Source organism: Malus domestica, chromosome 11 (assembly GCF_042453785.1).
Source record: "Malus domestica chromosome 11, GDT2T_hap1".
In the NCBI taxonomy this organism is placed as follows: domain Eukaryota; kingdom Viridiplantae; phylum Streptophyta; class Magnoliopsida; order Rosales; family Rosaceae; genus Malus; species Malus domestica.
Window position 1 is genome coordinate 3,064,113 of NC_091671.1, and position 19,745 is coordinate 3,083,857.

At 36.3% G+C, this 19,745-nt stretch overlaps 2 protein-coding genes and 1 long non-coding RNA gene across 3 annotated transcripts; 1 reads left to right on the top strand and 2 right to left on the bottom strand.

Moving 5' to 3' along the window:
- The first annotated feature begins 3,892 nt into the window (after positions 1 to 3,892).
- LOC103447196 (GBF-interacting protein 1-like) lies at positions 3,893 to 9,765 on the top strand. The gene is made up of 9 exons (XM_008386375.4): positions 3,893 to 4,497; positions 5,770 to 5,813; positions 5,989 to 6,094; positions 6,260 to 6,392; positions 6,535 to 7,058; positions 7,510 to 7,777; positions 8,004 to 8,289; positions 8,398 to 8,856; positions 9,053 to 9,765. The coding sequence occupies exons 1-9, from the start codon at positions 4,329 to 4,331 to the stop codon at positions 9,329 to 9,331; spliced, it is 2,268 nt and encodes a 755-aa protein (XP_008384597.2). The 5' UTR covers positions 3,893 to 4,328; the 3' UTR covers positions 9,332 to 9,765.
- Positions 9,766 to 10,766: 1,001 nt separating this feature from the next.
- Positions 10,767 to 12,353, bottom strand: LOC139189283 (uncharacterized). Its single transcript, XR_011573013.1, has 3 exons — positions 12,085 to 12,353; positions 11,465 to 11,576; positions 10,767 to 11,034 (listed from the first exon to the last, which is right to left on the bottom strand). It is a non-coding gene; the product is annotated as an uncharacterized lncRNA (long non-coding RNA).
- A 3,414-nt stretch (positions 12,354 to 15,767) lies between these two features.
- Positions 15,768 to 19,164, bottom strand: LOC103447195 (nucleotide-sugar uncharacterized transporter 2). Its single transcript, XM_029087973.2, has 7 exons — positions 18,510 to 19,164; positions 17,590 to 17,741; positions 17,257 to 17,465; positions 16,958 to 17,051; positions 16,712 to 16,878; positions 16,436 to 16,606; positions 15,768 to 16,276 (listed from the first exon to the last, which is right to left on the bottom strand). The coding sequence occupies exons 1-7, from the start codon at positions 18,604 to 18,606 to the stop codon at positions 15,994 to 15,996; spliced, it is 1,173 nt and encodes a 390-aa protein (XP_028943806.1). The 5' UTR covers positions 18,607 to 19,164; the 3' UTR covers positions 15,768 to 15,993.
- Positions 19,165 to 19,745: the final 581 nt, after the last annotated feature.

Genomic DNA, 19,745 nt, shown 5'->3' on the forward strand with positions numbered 1-19,745 from the left:
GCCCCCTCGGTTGAAGATGGTATAAAATATAACCTAGCACTATTTATTAAAATATAATTTCTTGCAGAGTTATAGGGCTAAAGGAAGCCATTTGGCTCTCCTTTGGTTGGAGATGACCTTATTATTCTAAAATAATGTGCAAGGAGACATAGTCCATACCCAAGAAAAGAGTTAGTCCAAAATTTCCAAACTAAAATGCACATTAAAAAGGGAACTTTAACGAAAAGCACCTGGTACTGTTCACTTTAACGAAAAACCACATTTTTACACTAAAAAGTCAATCCTGGTACTATTCATTTTACCCTTTATTTTGTCCTTATCATTAAAACTCAAAGTTTTCAAGCCCTTTTCATTAGTTTTCCTCATTATTTTTCATTTCTTTGGTACATATATATTTTTTCATTTTTTTCATGTATAAGAAATAATGCACCATACATTGATGACAGAATAATCCCCTCGGTAGCACATGAGGTGGTAGCGTAAATTTGGCCCATGAGTCAAACCATACACCAAAGCAGAACCAATGTCGCCAAAAAATACATTTGTAGAAGTTCGAACTCGAATCAAGCGCTCCAACTCTTTGCTAGCTTCATAAACTACGACTATGGCCGATACATTAACAGTTAATGGATTTATAAGGGTATAGAGAGCCACTTTTTTTGGTCAAATGGTAACTTTTATTCAATCAAATTCGAAAAGCAATGTTACATCTTCAGTAAGAATATTGAAAAGAAATTCAAGAAACAATATTTCCCATCTACGAGAGCTCTATTATTGGTAGGGGTGTGTTATCCACACACCCTTTTTTACTTCGTACACACTTTTTTTATTTTCGGCTGTTTGATCGAATAATTTCAAGAAGATCAAAAGCTATAAGTTAAAAAAATGTGTGTGAGAAGTAAAAATTAGTGTGTGGATAACACCCACCTTATTGGTTTATGATGCGCCAAATGCACTGCCCTATTGCATGCTCGAGGCGCAAAAGCAAACTCCATGGAATTCAATTGGTTGGCAAGCTCTCGAATATCAAAGAAGGGTATACCTTCAACAATCAGCAGCAGCAGTCGAAAGGGCTGCAGTCTGCAGGCAGTAAACTAAATTTACAGCAGCAGGAGGAAATTAACATGCAGTCTCTATAACATGGCTGCAACAAATTATTACATGCATCTAATCTAATCCTCAACAACATTCGACTGATCGAGTCTCGAACACCAATTACGCAGAACCGACCATGAGACGGATCAGTTAAACGTACTCATGCCTTCTTCCAACTTGTTCGCCTCATTTCCCTGGTCTGACTCGTTCGATATATATGTATATATATATATAGGGAAATGCTAAGGAGAGACTCACTCAAAAATGAAAATCTCTATGGACTTTCTGTTACTTTAAGTTTTTGACACAATGTTTCTTAATGTTAGTATGGAAATTGTGCTAAAAACATGAGGTAGCAGAGAGTCCATGGAGAGTCCCGCTTTGAGAGAGTCTCCTTAGCATTTCTCATATATATATATATATATATATAAAGGGTTAGGATCTGGAGACACATTTTTGACATATTTTTATACCTATTTTGTAGCCTCACTTCGGAATATATTTTACCGACCCGAATCTTATATATTTTAGAACATCATTCATAGATCGTTCTTGAAAAAAATTAGACAAATCCAAAACCACTAAGACATTCATTTGTAATGAAAAAAAAATAGACGAATACGATTCGACAAATAAACACTAAATTTATCAAAAGGCCATATGGTTTCGGATTTAAATGATTTTTTATAGACATCATATTTAAAGTAAGACAAGAAAAATAGACAATTTGATCGATGAAATATATTACGAAATGCGCTCCACAAAAACACATTCAAAATATATGTCAAAAACATGGATCTTGAATTACCCGTATATATACCCAACAAGAATATATAAATCAATTTTTGTATCCAATAGACAAATAATATGTAATCATGTTTCCAATAGACAAATAATGGCAACACTCGTGCCAATTGGGGAGTAAAAAATTGCCATTAATTGCTCTTTGCCCTAAAAAATCAGCATTACCAACGTAAAGGAATGATGCTGAAAATATACTTTCATTGTTCCGAATACCACTTATGATTGGGACGGGGAAAGATAAATGTTGAACTTATATAGTTTAACGGTAAATTACTTTTCTTGATTGAGTGTAAATATGGTAAGAAAGAGTCGCCGAAATAGAAGATAATATGATAGAAAATCGGTTAAGGTGGTTTAGACACGATTTGAGACGGAGGATCAGGACAAAAAGTGTAAAATAAGATATAAGAAGACTTAAAAGAGACCTTAAGAAAAAACATAAAGTACTTGGAGTTAATGTAAGCTTTGGCTCAAAACCAAGAGCAATGACGTTCTAGAATCATATAGCCGACCACACATAGTAAGATAAAGCTTGGTTGTTGTTGTTATAGTGTTATTTCGTTTCATAAAAAAATTATTTTCTAATTAAAAATTATTATTAAACGGAGGGATAAGATTCAAAATTATCACAGTAATTTAGGGGAGGGAGAGTTTTAATCACGAGATTATGAGTGGAAACCCAATATTCTATGATATTGGATCACATGCAAGTGAATGAAGTGGAACGGTTTGCAAGGTAGTGCTTAAGTTAAACTCTTCCTCTACACTTATGTTCTTGAAAAAAATAAGTGACGTATCAATTATTTTTTCTTTCTGTGCCATGCTTTACAGCTCCGAGTGTCATTTTTTTGTTGTTGTAGAGAAGAGCGGAGAATTAAACTTGGGACTTTGAGCGTAGTGATAAGTTTTCTTAACAAATTGAGGCCTACATCAAATAAGAAAAAAAAAACACTACTAATGCCAACATCAAGAAGGAAAAAAACCAATAGTTGGAGGAGGGAGGGAGGGGGAGCGGCGGAGGCCGGAGGGTGCTAGGTTGTGGCAATGTTACAGCAAACCATTTTGCCACACTATCTATATAAGTTGATTAAGGATGAATTGAAATACCATACCACAAATACTTTTTATATTATTGTTGCCCACACGCGCATGGATAATTGTCAATTGTGACATATAGTAATCATTCTTTATAAGATTTATATCAATTAACAGTTGTGAGTTTTAACGCACATTGCGGCATGTGAATGTAGGTAGTTGACAAGATCCAATGCATTAACTAATTGTCATTTATATATCGAATCTAGACTGTACAATAGAATGAAAAATATTCAAAATCATTTAAAATTCTTGTAGGTTTGTTTGACCCACCAAACGTTTTTACAAGATTAAGTTATCCACACATACGTATACAACTATGAAATACACTAGTAATTCTTCATGAGATTCACATCATTCATCCGATGTCCATTAAAACCGATAGTGTAATGCGTGAGTATAGGCAAGTAAGTTAAAATTCATATCGGAACTCATGAGTATAGGCAAAATATTCAAAATCATTTGAAACTCTCGTAGGTTTGTTTAGACCCATTTTACACGTTTAAGTTACGCACACAGACGTGGACAACTATGAAATTCATATTGTAACTCGTGAGTATAAGTAGTTAGGATAATTAAACCCCGAAAATAGCAAGTCATTTTTATCAAATCTAGAATGCACAAGAGAAAATACATCAAAATCCAAGAACATCACAACAATTCTAATCTATATAATTCAGTAGGGTAACCCTAATTCTCCCACATCAAACGTGGTCTGTTTTCCTCACTATCCCTTTTGGACCTCCCCTAAAATCCCAATTACATCTCAATCCCTAGTCACAAAGTAAAGACACACACAGCTCTCTCTCTCATCCAATCACCCTTTTTCCTGTCACTTTCTCTCTCTTTGTTCTTACCTTTTTTGCCTATTTCCTTTCAATTCCCCAGCAAACAACACACAAATCCGAAATCCGTGTCTCCCAAGATTCTCCGTGTAAAAGCCCAAGCCCCGAATAAATTTCCCAATTCCTTCCGCACACCTATATGATTTTTTTAATTCATTTTCAATATTAGATACTTTTTTTATTTCGCAACTTAATATTACGGCCTATCAACATTTTTTTCTCACTTTATAAATGAAAATTCTTAAATTTGATTCTCCAAAAACGAAAATTTGAACCGCTCTATTATGAATTTATGACACTGAGCCATCTCGTATATACTATCCTTTGTTAAAAAAAAAAAAAAAATTTAAAAAACCCCACCTATTTATTATTTGAGCTGCCTCTGTCTCTCACCGAAAGTCTCTCTCAAAACACCAAAACACACACAAGAAACACTCTCTCTCCTTCCCCTCCCTCTCTCTCTCTCTATCTCTGTCTGCAAACCAGACCATGAGCGGCGGTGGGGAGACTAGGGTTTCAATAACGGACAATGTAAAGCTCACGATCCAGAACATCAGAGATATGACCGGGAAGCAGCACGGCGACGATGAAATCTACGCCGTGCTCAGGGAGTGCTCTATGGATCCCAACGAGACCGCTCAAAAGCTCTTGTATTTAGGTAATAAAAAAGGGGCTATTTTTCTGCATGGGTTTTGTGTTTTGCATTAGGTTTTAGGCTGATCGGTTTCTGGGTTCTGTGTTTTTGGCGCATAGTTTTATTGGGTTTGTTTTGTTTTTGCCTTGTGATCAATGGGTTTTTCTGGGTTTTGATTTTTCTTTAATGGGTTCGTCTCTGTTTTCGGAGAAAATCGAAGATACAAAAAATAAAGAAAATTGAAGATACGAAAAGAAAATTGAAAACCTTTACTTCAAATTTATGAAGTGGAAAAGTGTTTGAGTAGTTGAAAAGAAGCATCGTTGTTGTTTTTCTTGTTTTGGTTCTCTTTGGCTGCTGCGGACTGGGTCGGGGAAGGAGTGTGTTTAAAGTTTGTGTTTTTTTATGCTAGTTTTTGCACTGAATGATATGAAATTCCGACCCTATAAATGTAAAAACGTGAAATTTAGCTTTCCCCCCTTACAAAAATTGGTAAAAGTTAATGATAATCATTTTCGCCATATTATTTTCTTCGCAGAATATTTATTTTTCACGGTTACTAAGATTTGAAAGCATACACTGACAGGAAAATTGTTGTCAAAGTGCAAGATAACTTTTTGTAATGTCTTTGTTTTTGCATTGACCATTAGGACTATTCTAATAATGCTGTTGTGCTTTTTTTTTTTGCTTATCTGTATGAACGCGTGTGTTGCCAAATTCTGGTTATCATGGGGTTGAATTCATTAGTTGGTTTCTTTTGTATCTTAATCTTGCAAAGTAGTTCTGTGAAGTATAGGTTTTCGAGTAAGATATGGTATTATTTGTCACATAATGCACCTTGGTTTTGATGGGACATTCTTATTGGTGGACTCATATCTGTGATAGTAAATTGGGTTACTTTGTTAATACATGTGCTTCCTTAAATAATTTATGGTGACATGTTACTGCATAAGTTCCTAGTTTGCATGTAAATTATTCTTGCGTTCTGTTTTAAGCGATTGAAATATTTGGGATTCACGATTAGCTTGGGCCACATATATCCTTAGAGAATTTGACTCGGTATCTACATGTCTGAGGCGGATTGCTCCTTTAGTTGTCTTACTGCATATTGCCTGAGTCGGATTCTTCCTTTAGTTGTCTTACTGCCTATGGATTGCCTTGTCCATCTCTACTTGTGTCCTTCCTCATCATTGTTTTGTAGAAGTTGTCATGCATAACACTCATGCTTCATGCACAAAGCACCTACCAAAAGTTACCTAACTCCTGAAACTAATGAACATATTGTTTCTGTTGCAGATACCTTTCATGAGGTCAAAAGCAGAAAAGATCGGAGAAAGGAGGTAAATATCTTGTTCGTCTATAAGGATATATACATCCAGTAATGCATCCTTATTTATCAATGCTGTTTTAGTATAGTAATAGTTAATATGTTTCTATCGTCTTTTCATTTGTTTGCACATGTACTATGTGAAGCTAGCTAGGCTAGTTTATAATTAATAGCTGTTACTGTTCCAGAACTCAAAAGGCAGAGCATCTGAAGATTCTAGAATGCCACCAGGCACACAGAGGCGAGTGTCTAGGGGTGGTGGCCAAGGGAATTATTCTTCTAACTTCTCTTCTGGTAAACTTTCTATCTGTTAAATACATACATATATATATTCTGTGTAATATCTTGCTAGTTCTAGATTTTGTGACGGTATTGTTCTTGGTATGGATTTCTTCATTATCTTGATGTGAAGATGCTTTTATTGGTATTTATTACCTTGTTTTATGAATTAACTTTCAGATGCTGGTGGTGGGAGGAATTATTCTGCTCGGAGGGAAAATGGGGCCAATCACTTTGCAGATAGAGGTCCCATGCCCTCTCCTGTTAAGCCAGTTCAGAAAACAAAAAATACTGCTCCAGCTCCAGGCCCAAAGTAAGCTTTTGCCAATCTTTTAAACGCTTTTTGAATATTTGAGGAATTTTTTTGTGTCCTAGCCCAAACCCTACTGCATGCTTAAGAAGAATATTAGGTCTTATTTTTCCTTTTAATTTATGATATACATCTCTATATACAGAGCTTCAACTGGCTCAGCAAATGGGCTAAAAAGCCTGCCAAATGGAAATTCTACACATGTTGGCTCCCCCAAATCCCCTACAGATGTTGACAACAATGTTCGTGAAGTATTTTCAGCTATAGTTGTACAACAGTCAGGGGCTGCAGCACCTCCTCCTGCTGTTGTGGCATCTACACCTACCTTTGGCTCACTGGATGATGAAAAGTCTGTGTCAATACCTAACCAGACCCCAGTTTGTGCTACAACTGCCCCTGCTTCAACCATTCCTTCCTCTGCATCTGATCCTGCTCTGTCAAATCATACTCAAGGAATCCAAAAAGGTTCTGGTAATGTTATTGGTTTAGAGTTGTCCAAAAGTGAAAAAACCACCCCAAGATCTGTTAATTCTGTGCAAAACGGAAAGACTTCAAATGATTGCAAGGTGGCTGAAAACTATGGAGATATTAAGCATGATGGTTCCTTGGCCCAGATGCCTTCCAATAGTGATAAACAGTCGCAGTCAAAGCCTAATGTTCCTGCCAAAGGTATTTTGATATGTTACAGACTAAGAGTTGCTTTTTATCATCATGCTCTCACGTGTGCTGCATGCATTGAAAGTGATTTAATTCATAATGTACACCCTGGCAATGCTTGCATAAGTCCCCGAAAACTCTAGACTGGTTTTCTGCCCCCCTGTACCTATTCCATCAATTTACCTTAGACTGCAAGGAAAGTTCTTCAGACTTGAGTTTTCCTTCTTTTCCCCTCAATTTTGTTAGTCAATCATAATTTGTATCCTTGCATGTGCTGCATCTGCAATTTCTTTATCAGCAATAATGTTGTCTTTGTTATTGCTATCTTTGTGTGTGCTCAGTATATGCTGTCACAGTTTTGCAATACTCATTGTGTTTAGTATCTGTCGTTGGTATCCTTGTTTGTGCTTAGCATCTTTCATTACTTTTGTTAGTAGGTTTTTCACTTATGTTTCTTAAACAGTGGTCACACCGGAGGTTGGAACAAATGCTGTTGAAGCTACTTCTCACTTGCCTCATGACTCGAGAGTCTCAGTTGCAAAACATGTTACTTTCCCAAATCATATCCAAGTGCCTGAAGCTTTGAAAAATGTATTGACCTTTGGAAGTATCGATGCTCCTTTTGGAGTGAGAGTAGACTCTGTTAAGGGTACTGGTTCCGATAATTTCTCTATGGGAGCTATTGAGTCTTCCCAGGATACTGATGAAACTGCTAAAGAACCTTCTCCTAGGTTGGTGATTTTTGCTTATGCCTATCTCTGGTTTTGGCTTGTTTGATGCGTGATTTATGTGCTTTTCTCTTCTGTTTAGTGATAAGAGAACATAAGTTTGAAAGTTCTATCCAAATAGTTTAATCACGGTTTATCTTCCATAGCATAAAGTATTTATATTTATCTAGTGGATTTATTTTTTTGAGAAATTTTGCTCATCTCGCCTTTTATTTTTATTTTTATGCAGCAATAATATTGTATCCTCTTCTGTTCAAGGAGATTATTCTGAAAGTTTAGCCGACGCGCTTGAAAACTTACCACCTCTAGATAATGTACCTTCAAGTACAAACTCAAAACTTGAACTGCCGAAGCAGGACTCGCAGTTGCCACCAGAGGGTCACCAGAACCCAACAGCTTTAAATGCTCCGACCTATAGTCTGGGTTTCTTTCCCCCTATGCTAGGGAGCCAACTATTACAAGTCGAAGGGCATGATAATCCGGCTCATGAAACAGCCCGCCTTCCAAGCTTTGTTGTAAGTCCTTCGATTACTAAGAGTAAATTTGTACTTGAAGTGTAGCTTTCCGGATAAAGTTTCTTTTGTTGTCATTGTATGTTCTGATCTGTGTAATTCATATTGTAGGGTGACAATCCTGCTGCTGTGCCTAGCCCAAACTCAACTCCACCCCTGCCAAGCTCGGCAGCTGTCTCTCAGCAGTCCATTCCTATGTACAGGCAGACTTATCCCCCAAATTTCTACCCATACGGCCACTATCTCTCTCCATATTATATGCCACATATGCAGCAGTTCTTAAGTCACAATGGCGGCTTTCCTCCACAGCCTTCTACTGGGAATGTTTTTCTACCATTGCCACCACCAGGGGCAGCTGCTTCCGGGGTTAAGTATTCTCTTCCGCATCTCAAGCCTGGTGCCAATGCTGGAAATCCAACACAATACAGTTTTCAATCTGGTGGTCCATTTATCACCACCGCTGGTGGTTATGTTCCCGGTCCAACAGTTACATCTGGAAGCTCTGTTGGTAATGAAGATCATGGAGCATCTCAACTGAAGGAAAATCATATCTACACAACTGGACAGCTGGTTGGTCTTTGATTCCATATAATTGAAGTTTTTAATTTCCTTGCAGGACAAGAAAGCTTGAATCTATGTGGGGTGTCATCTTTATGAAATATATTAGACTGACCGTCATATTACTTATTTTCCGTCATATTTTTCTTATAAAGTGTACCTTTGGGTTCTCTGACTAATACAGTTCCCTTCGGTAATGTGTGTGCAGACAGAAGGCTCATCTGTGTGGATACCTGCTCCAGGACAAGATGTATCCCGCTTGCAGATGAGTTCCATGTACAACCTTACTCAGGGGCCGCGTTTCACCTTCTCACCTATGCAGGCTGGTCACGGTGGCATGCCTGGGATGTATCCACCAGGGCAAACTATTGTTTCTCCGACATTTCTGCAACAACAGTCTCCAGCTGTGGCGGGAGCTGCTGAAACGAAAGGACCCCAGTCCGCTCCTTATCACCAGGCTCAACAAACACAGACAAATTGGAATTAGGTATCTTTTGTTTTGGCAGAAATACATGCGAGAGGCGACGACACATCTTCCGAGGATCGCGTTTAAACTGGGTATCTGATATCTGGCATGTTTTGAGTGTATATATGAAATGCTGCCCAGAAAATTTTGGAATACCAGCTTGAGTGGCCATCTGAAGTTGAAAGAACAGAGGTTTGGGTTTTCCCAGTGCTCAGCTTTTATCCTTTTTTTTCTTAGTCTTTTCTTTTTCCTTTTATAATTTAATTCGAAAAGTAATATTTTGGTGGGAAAACTGAGGAGGATGATAAGACTTTAGAGGTGGGTGGGATTTATCAAATTTTCCTTTTCTGATGTCTCACCTGTATATTATGATGATAGCAAGACAAATGTCGAATTATACGATTGTAATTTGTACATTGAGAATTGGCTTCTCTATTTGTTTGGTTGGTTAGAAATGTGGTGTTTTTATTTTAGCTACGTTTTCTAGAACACGATTTTAATCATACTTTGCTCCGTGTAACTCAAACGTCGTTACTTATGAAACTCAAAATTCGCTTTACTTATTGGCTCTTGTAACTTGATTTTGATCTTATTTTTTCCTCTGAAATTTAAAAGTCGTCATTGTACTTTATAAAACTCAAAATTTGTTTCACATTGTCTTAATTTGTAAATTCCGTTACATGGGTTTGATTTGGTGCTTCAGGCTAATCATTTTTTTTTTCATCTCTGTAGCTCAAGCACAGGAACCAACAAAATTTTAATTCTTAATTTCTTCTTTTCATCTTAATATTTTTTATTGTTGAAGATTACGGCATAATGAAGATTTATAATTAAATTAATCGGCACGTGTGGTATAGTTTTATTTTGTGGTGGGTAGCACATATGTTTTAGGAAGGGGCGACTGTTTAGTTTCACAGAAAAGAGAGTTCATAAGTCAAAGTAGAACGAATTTTAAGTTTTAAGAGTAGAGAGTTGAGTTTTGAATTACAGATAGTAAAAAAGAGATGAAAATCAAATTTTAGAAATCTAGCTAAAAATAAGCCTTTTAATTATTGAACCCAAGTAAGTACCTTAAAGAACAATGCATTGTTTTGTCAACACTCTTTTTCGTTGACTAAGAATTCAATTGCACTTTGTCTGTCCTAAAGTGTGGGACATGATTTAAACACTGTGATTAGCCTCTTGTAACATAATTACCAATCCCATGCATCTAATCCCATTTTCTAATCCCGAACAAGAAGCAAAGTAATCAAATTGCACAAATTGCTCGCCCTCAAACTCAATCGAGAAGCCAGCACTGCTCGTCAAGAATATTAATTGGAAATTGCTCGACAAATTTATTTTTACCTTTCACACACTCTTGTTAATTATAGTCTTCAATTCATTCGATTTGAAGACCGAAAATTGAGAGGAGTGTGTGAGGTAAAAATGAGTGTGTGAAAAACACTACCCTATTAATTAATATTTATGCATATTACAAACAGATGTTTCTTGCTACTATATATGTATCATTTGAGCTTCTGAAACTCTGAAATCTCAAAGGTTTTTTTTTTTTTTTTTTTCATGCACAGTTGCATTTGCTAGGGGACCATTTTTGATAAATGGGTACCTACAAAAGTCAAGCAGAGATGCGATAGCGTTTCAGGTTGGAGGGGGGGTGGTGCGGTCTGACACTTCATCTCCATGGTGAGCATCTTGAGAGAAATTTTCCATAGATAATCCGGCTGAAAAAAAAAAATGAAAAAAGAAGAAGAGAGATTCACACACAATTTTGATTATAAAGCTATCCACAATACAGCTTTTTGGTTAAAATAGTCCATGAGATTGTCTAAATCAATTATTTTGATCATTCCGTGGAAAATCTCCGTCAAATTGAGAGTATTTTTGTCAAATCAACCATTTTACTTGAACTGGTGGTTTCTTCCATTTAACGTAGACTTTTCACATAAGGATCAAAATAATTGAAGGTGGACAATCTCTGAGACCACTTCTATCGATTTTAAATCTCAAAAACCACAGCAAGAAGTTATGACAATCTCGTGACTATTTTGGCTAAAAAGCCTACAAATAAAGTTGAAAAATAAAGATCTAGGCATATGCAATATTGCAATGCAAAGACAAAGGAGATTTGAAGTCCAGGAATTCTGGAAGTACCTGGCTTGAGGCAGCAACATATATCTTTTCCTCAAGCCCTCCGGCAATCCTCTCGAGTTCAAGTAATCCCTCCTCGCCCTCGAACGGAATGAGCCTCTTAAACGTTTCAATTCTTTGTGTGCAATATATTCAATAAGTTATTGTCCATGATTAACAAACAAAAGTTAAGGGCTCATTTCGAGATGCTTTTGAAATGACAGAAAGAGCTTTTAGAAAAAATATTTTTGCATTCCAAAAACACTTGAATTGCTTTATGCAAGAAACACTAGTTATATGCTTCATTTAGAAAATACTTTAAGTGCTTTTGTAGAATTTACTTGCATATTTAGTAAGGATTGCTTCCAAATATTTTCACCTAAAAAGCTTTCAGCCATTTTAAATGGACTTCCAAATGGGCTATAAATTAGTGAATAAATTGTCTCACGCGCTGAAACATATAGGGAAACATGAACAAATGTAACTAGTCACAAGCTACTAATAAAAATTGAAACCGGGACACAAAAAAGACAATAAACAGTATATATAACAAGATTTGGAACCCCTTGTATTGTATTTCCAGTAATTTTCGATTAAAATTTGTAACCGGTTTTGTTTATGTATCTACTTGAAACAATACTTACTGCTTGCTAAGAACTCTGTGTCGTAAATCTAGCTGGAATTGGCTTCTCCAATCACCTGCCTCCACTTGAGCAGGTCTCTGGTTATTGAGACCAACTCCAACCCTAGGAGTAAAACCTATAATTTCCCTTCCATTTCCCCTCTCCCATTCCATTCCAACCCTAGTTCTAATTTGAAGTTATAAGCTAAAACCGAAAAAAATGCTAGATTCAGGCCAAGAAATAGCCCAAAGAAACGTGTGGGGCCCACCAGTGAGAGTGGAAATGGGTGCTTGAACGCCAAACACAAAGGTCGGACATGCGAATGCGAGCGACGCGTCAAGGGCAAGCAACGACATGGCCCTACCCACGTGGGCATGTCGGCTACTTGCGTTAGCAGGTAACGGCTACTTTTTTTATCGAACGACTTGAATCAACTGGGCCGTTCTACATTCAATTTTTTTTTTATCTAACGACTGAAATCGAATATAATCAAATCTAATATTAATAAAAAAAGACTTAACGGCACAAATTTAAATTCAACAGCTAAAATAATTAAAAAAATTATTTAACTCAAAATTTACCAAAAAACTCTATAAATACCTATGTATTTGTTCAAACATCCACACAAAACTCACTTTTCTCCTACAATTCTTCCAATTTTTCTTTCTACTATTTCTTCCCATTTCCAAAATTTTCTTCCTATCATGTGTTTTATATGTGATTCATATGTGTTATGTGTGTCTTGTGTGTTTCATGTATTTTGTGTTTATACATCTGTATCATGATTTTCATATTCTTCCATAGTGTTTCACTAGTTTCATATATCGATTTAGTGATTTTTCCATATTATTTAAATATTTTTAGGATAGGATAGTCTACATAATTTTTTTTTAAAGTTAATTAAAAAGAAAATTAGCCTAAATTCATTCTTTTATAATCTGAGGTTAAAATTTTAGGCCAGAAGGGTTGGAGCAGAAAAACTGTTTTTAAGTTAAAACCTAAATTTTCTAGGCTAAAAATTTTATGTTTTACTTCAAGGGTTGGAGATGGTTTGATATCCATCAAAAGTGGCCAACCAAACACGATCATCAGACTTCAAAACAAAAATCAAATGGAAAAAACCAACTAAGAAAATAAAAAGTCAACTATAAACATGTTCTTGCCTTGATCCAGACGCTAGAGAGCGATTACTTAGAGGCTTAGAGTTGCAGACAAGATGTAAACAAAGTTATGAACACCCAATTAAAGCCAAAGGGAACAAAAGGTGACTCAACTTTCCAAGGTGCTTAACCTTTTTTATTTTTTATTTTTGGTAATTACCGTCCTTTATTTATTTATTTATTTTTCCTACAACTGTCATTCCACTCTATTTATCTCTATTATTATTTTTTACAAACGATAGTGTTGTGGAGTATATTGTTAGTTGTTACGAGGAAGGAGATCATATCCACATCATAATGCATAGATGTTGATGCTTTCTGTCACTGTGGTAAAACGAGATTTGCTACTTATCTCTACTATTTAATAGAATTCTCTTTGTCAATTGCGAGAAGGTGAAAAAACCATTCTATCCCTATCAACTAAGCTAAAGAAAAATAACCTAAATAAAACTAAACACAAAATAATTTTACTGTTTTTTTCTTTCCTTCACGCCCATGTAACCATATCAGCTGTCCCAATCTTTTCTCCCACCTCCCTCTCTCTTCCACGTTTTTCTCTTAAATAAAATAAACTATTAGTGATGAAATAGTTACCTAAAAACAATTGCTAAAAATATGAACAACATCTTCAGCGACCAAACATTGTTTGAAAGTCGTCACCAAAAAGCTTTAGCTACCAAAACATCTAGATTTTCTCTTTTATAAATTTTATTTTCAAAATTTTAACAACCACATACATAGCTATGTACAGATGCTAATATACCAAGTATACTCTTTATGTCATTCACTTCAACGTGATTTGTTACCCACCTATTCGATGTGAGGTTTCAAGGACTTAAGGTATGCTTAATTTGATCTCAATATGAAGTTACAATAAATCATTGACTCATCAAATAAAACCAATCACTTTAATACTCGGCTTATAGTTATAAGTCCACGTTATTAGGTTTGATTTATATTCTTGAAATTATTTATTAAATAAAGATAAAACATTTGTGGAATTGTTAAAATTTCAAACTGTATTTGTACCAAATGGATATTATTTGCAATTATTTGCCACAAAGTCAATAGTAAAATAAGTTGTGAAAAAAGCCAGTTATTTCAAATAGGTCCAATTATATCACTGGATATCAGATAGAGAAAGGCTTGGCTTCTTAAGATTGAGGTGGAGTTCCTCCTCAAGATACATTGTGACCAACTTATGAAATTTTGTGTTTATAATTAAAACCGCTCATATTATAAATCACTCTGTAAAAATTATCTCTACAAAAAAAAAACAATTAAAGATAAGATCATTTAGTCAACGAACAATAGCAAATGGATAGACTATTCGTAGTTCTTCTACTCGATTTGTCCATATGTTTTTATACAGTTTGATGACTAAAAGATCTTATATTTTATGGATTTTTTTTTTTTTTTTGCAGAGATACTCTTTAGAAAGTAATTTATAATATGAACTATTTTGATTATAATCACGAAGTTCCGTGAGTCGGTTACAGATTATCTTGAGAAGGAACTCCTCCTTAATCTTAAATAGCCAAGTAATTCCTATTAGAGATAGTCCACTTTCTTATCTTGTCAGTCGCGGTCCAACGACTCCGCCTTTCCAACCAGGCAATATGTTGCGAGTCTGAGTGTATATATGAACTGCTGCTTAAAATTAGCAAAGGGAAGAAAAATGAAAGAACGTATAATATTTTAAGAAAGTAGACTGTCCGAAAATGTGTTGCCCCCTCCCTAATTGTTGCACCCTTACATGGTATAAAGTTAAATAACTTTCGTGCAATTTGGAACGTTCAAAAAATTTGAAACGATGCAGAGAAGATTAATACGATTTATACGTCATCTTGTGCAAGGATTACAGGTATAAGTCAAGGAAGATATGAACTCTCGGACTTGAAGACATGCTTCATGATGAGCCAACCGTTGCAATTCGGGAGAGGCAGAGTCTCGAGGTAGGCTGGCAGACACTTCTGGCTCACTCATTCACGGCGTGTCATTGATTTATAAATCACTCTTCGGCAAACTGAGCTTTCTATTGAAGAATGTGGCATGATTTGAGCTTGTATGTCTCACAAATCTCATGTTATAGGGACTAAATTTATGCCTGTAAATTGTTTGGGACATACAGTAACGTTCATTGTTGATGTAGGACAAGATTCAGGTGAAACTTTAGGAGTAAAACTAAAGAAAAAGGAAGCACTTCAAGATTAACAAGAAAAAAGAACGCAATGGAAATTTACATACTTAGCGTCCTAGCTTCGTTTTAGCCATTCGAGGTCGTTTAGACTTCCAAAAACGCATTATGCTTTCTGTAATTATAATCGGACATTTTGTTTGTCGTTTGATGAATGTCGTTTTAATTTCGTAAGGCCTTTACCCCAAAGTGTTGTAATTATGTTATTTAAGTCATTGGTCGCCTCCTATTGGAATCATCATTTTCAATCTTAATCAAAACCCCTTTTGGGATTTCTCTCAAAAACTAATAGATTCCGGACTACCGGTTCTTCAAGGATTTACGCTTGTAATCCTTAAGCTTCGTAGTGCGTCAATTGTTAATCAACTAATATGATATTCTGGTCAATTACATCTAAAAACTGTACTTAACTGTACTCTTCTGCCTCATCTCTCTTCCCTACATCACATGAAAAAAGTTTAAAAGCCTCTTCTTTCGGTTTCAAGTTTAGACAACGGTATGTTGTGGTGTCCTCTCCATCCCTCAGACGCAAAAAAAAAGGGTTTTGTAGGCCTGATGCTTGGCGTTCTGTCTTCAGACAACAGTTGCAGTATCTTCTACTTCTGTCTCTACAGTTTCTCCGTCAGTGGCTTTGGGTTTTGACGTCGGTAAGCTTTGCTTTGGGAGCTGTTTGCTCGTGCTGTCTTGCGGCTTTTTCAGGTTTAGCGACGTGTAAACAGACATTCCGCAGAGAGCTGCGACAGCCCCGCAAATGCTCACAAAGCCCGGATCCGAGTTAAATATAAGGTAGCCCCCTAGTAGTATAACACAAGTCTTGAACTGCCCTAGAACAACGTGGGAAGTTGCTGAGGTTGCCCTGCATATAACACAGAACAAGAAAGAGTAAATCCAAACTGTGGAAACGAAGCCCTCGCGGTTAGCATTAGCGGTGAGGGAGGAAGAGGTAATGGGTCGGGTTAAGATTAGGATGAGTTTCACCAATGTAAGCGGAAAAAAAGGGCGAAAACAGACTCACCCGAGTGCCAAAGCTCCGGACCATTGGAGGAGAAAACCAAGGACTGCTGATGTAAGAATAGCGGTTGAGTTACTGAAATCCCACTTGAAAAGTAGGACGCCTGGTGGATCCAACCAAGGCATCAGAGCCAGCAAGAAGAATATCGTGACCGGGGTTGTCTTCCACATCAGCCTACAGTTCCACATCAGAATTGTAATTTTCGAGGGGGTGTGTTATTTGACTGATTGCTTCATTGATCATGTTTAAGGAGGAAGTAATTAAGGAGAGAATTCTTACGCGAGCGCGGTCCAATTGCCTTGCTGCTGAAGATTAGACCATAAGATTTTGTTTACAGCACTTGGAACTATCCATGCAATTGCAATCAAAGCACCAAATAAATTGAACTCTAAATCTGTTACAGTTGCTACTGCCACACCTGCCGAGACTACAGCTAGAGCCAAAACCTGCTCAACACAACCATTGAGATAGGAAATTGAAAACCAAAAATTTATGTTTCTTTGAATCGTAAACCATTTTACTCACCTTGTTAAAAGAAATGGTTTTTCTGAAGAGAATGAACTCCGTGAAAACAATGGTAGGAGTGACAGCAATTTTAGCCATCTGGTAGAAGCCAACACTGGAGGAAGCAGATCAAGGTGAGGAAACAGGACATTATAAAAGCCGATTTTCGCGAGGGAACTGATTCCCGCAATCCCTTTCTCTCTCTGCACTCGTCCCCTTTTTTCTAGGGACATAAACAAAGGGAGGAGTGCAGAAGGAGAAAACGGGAGTGTGAAATCACTACCATTTTTGTAAAGGATGAAAGAAAGCTCACAAAGAACCTGTTATGTTTTAGGCTAGTGTTTGCAAGACCGGATGCAAAAGCCATGACCGCGCCTAAGGAGAAGAGAGAAGTGAAAGGAGTGGTTCTCGAAGGAGGAGCAACAGGAAGAATTGAGAGCGACTTGAAAATGGCGAGAAGCAGCCATGCTGTCACATAATGGATCAATGTGAGAAAGATTGGGAACTTAAATCCAACTCTCCCCATTATCTGCAAGCAGAGAAATGCAAGTGATTAAGATCGGATCAAACATAAATATTCGGGAACTCTTTCCGAACGAGCCTGTTGACCCTGCGAAATTGCCAAAGCATAGTGACTGAAAAAAGGATCTTACTAGTTTGTTTGCAAGGATGATCCCCACAGAGACTATGAAATTGAAGGACATAGCCACAACCGGACCACAAAAACGCTGCTGTTGGCGCTTGGCGCCTTCTGATGTTCGGAGGTCATTGTAGATAGAGCCTCGGAATTCTTCAAGCGCTCGACCTGATAATTTGCAGTAAATGAGAAGAGAACTACAAGAACTTGAAGAGATAGAAAATCAAGAGAAACAACCACATATGGTTTTCTTTCGTCAATTTAACTAATTTGACAAGAAAACATTAAGATATAACAAATTGCTTGGTGAGTCCTGCCGATTGTTTCAGTACTCACAAAGAACAATTTCTTGCATTGTTGAATACTATCAACCAAATCAAAGCATTCAATCAAACTCTTCTATTATTTATTTTTCTTGAAATAAAAAGGCGAACGCCAACAAGGCTCTCCCTCCTTTGCGAGGGTCGCAAGAAGTGTCTTCTGTTTATGTTTCTTGAAATAAACAGAAAATTATTATATTAAAAAAAACCAGACGAACCATTGTAATTACAGCACAAACAGATGAAAAAAGTGCATTTGACCAACATATTTAAAAAAGGAAAGAACAATTTAAAGGGAAAAAAATACTACAAAACCCGGTAAACAATGTGCATCAGAAAAGAATGAAAAACTGAAGCAGCAATAGCCACACCAGAAACAGAACCAATCACAAACAACAACAGAAACCAAGCGTTATCCCACTAAGGGGTATTGTTTGTATGAATACTCGAATACCATTGTACTCGGCCTTGCGCCAAGCCTTTCGTTAGTTAACAGAACCGATCACAAAAGAAATATAATATGTAAATATAATATATATGTATGTATATATATATATATATATATATATTTATTTAAGATGCAGCTGAGAATGATGTGCATTTAGATTTTCCAAACCTGCTTCTCCTGCATCACTATCTTTTCGTTTGATGAACTTCTTAACTTCGTTCCCCACCAATGAATCCCACAGCCCCATACCAAATGGTGGGATCATGCAGCAGCCATCAAATTTATCACCAAAAAATTAATCAGCAACCCTTCAGAATTGTTTATCCACAAGGAAAACGAAAAGGGTTCTGCGAAAAACGTGGGAGAGAAGAAGGAAAATCCAGTTGCAATAGAGTTCTTCAATCCTATAAACACTGGCTTTCTTATTTTTCAACCTTTTTTTTTCTTTCTAATTCAATGATATAAGATCACGTAAAACAAAATAAATTAGTAATAATAATAACGATGCTTAAGAAAAAAGAAATGAGTTTGTTAGGCTTTTCTTTTTGCTCAGTTGCAATGTATGTGTGCAGAAGATTTGATCTCGTGATCCGAGACGGACAGATGGGGGAGCATATAAGTATCGACGGGCGGAGAATTCGAAATGATGTAGGTTTCCGGAGAAGTAAAGGAAACAATAGGGGGAGAGATCTGTATAAATAATGACGAAATAGTCAAGATGCATAATATTACATGTCTTAGAGTGTTAAGAGTGACCGCCAAGTGCTCGCTTCTCATTAGTTAGAAAGCCATGGAGTGCTCATAATCTCATGGACTAAAGCATACGTTAGATGTATCTTTATCATTTATTTAATAGAGCGTGGCACCACATTTTTTATATATTTTTTTGTGGAACCTTCCATGTACTGTATTTTAACGAACTGACTCATCTATCGTTTAGAACATCATTCATATATCATTATATATTTTTTTGTGGAACCTTCCATGTACTGTATTTTAACGAACTGACTCATCTATCGTTTAGAACATCATTCATATATCATTTTTGCAAAAAAATAGACAAATTCAAAACTATTAAGATATTCATTTGTAGTGAAGAAAATGAACAAATACGGTTCTACAACGAAACCCTAAACTCTCAATCCATCTATTATATGGTTTTATACTTGGATGATTTTTGGTAGGCATGATTTTTAAGGAAAGACTAAAAAATAAACGGTTCATGTCGTTGAAATATATTACGAAGTGAGCTCCACAAAAAACGTGTGTCAAAAATTCTGTAAAAAAAAAAAATGTGCTACTGATGTGTCCCCTTATTTAGTTTTAATTTTACTTTTTAATTTATCAAATATATCATTGAATTTGATGACACATCCTATAATCATCATCTTTTTCACATAAATA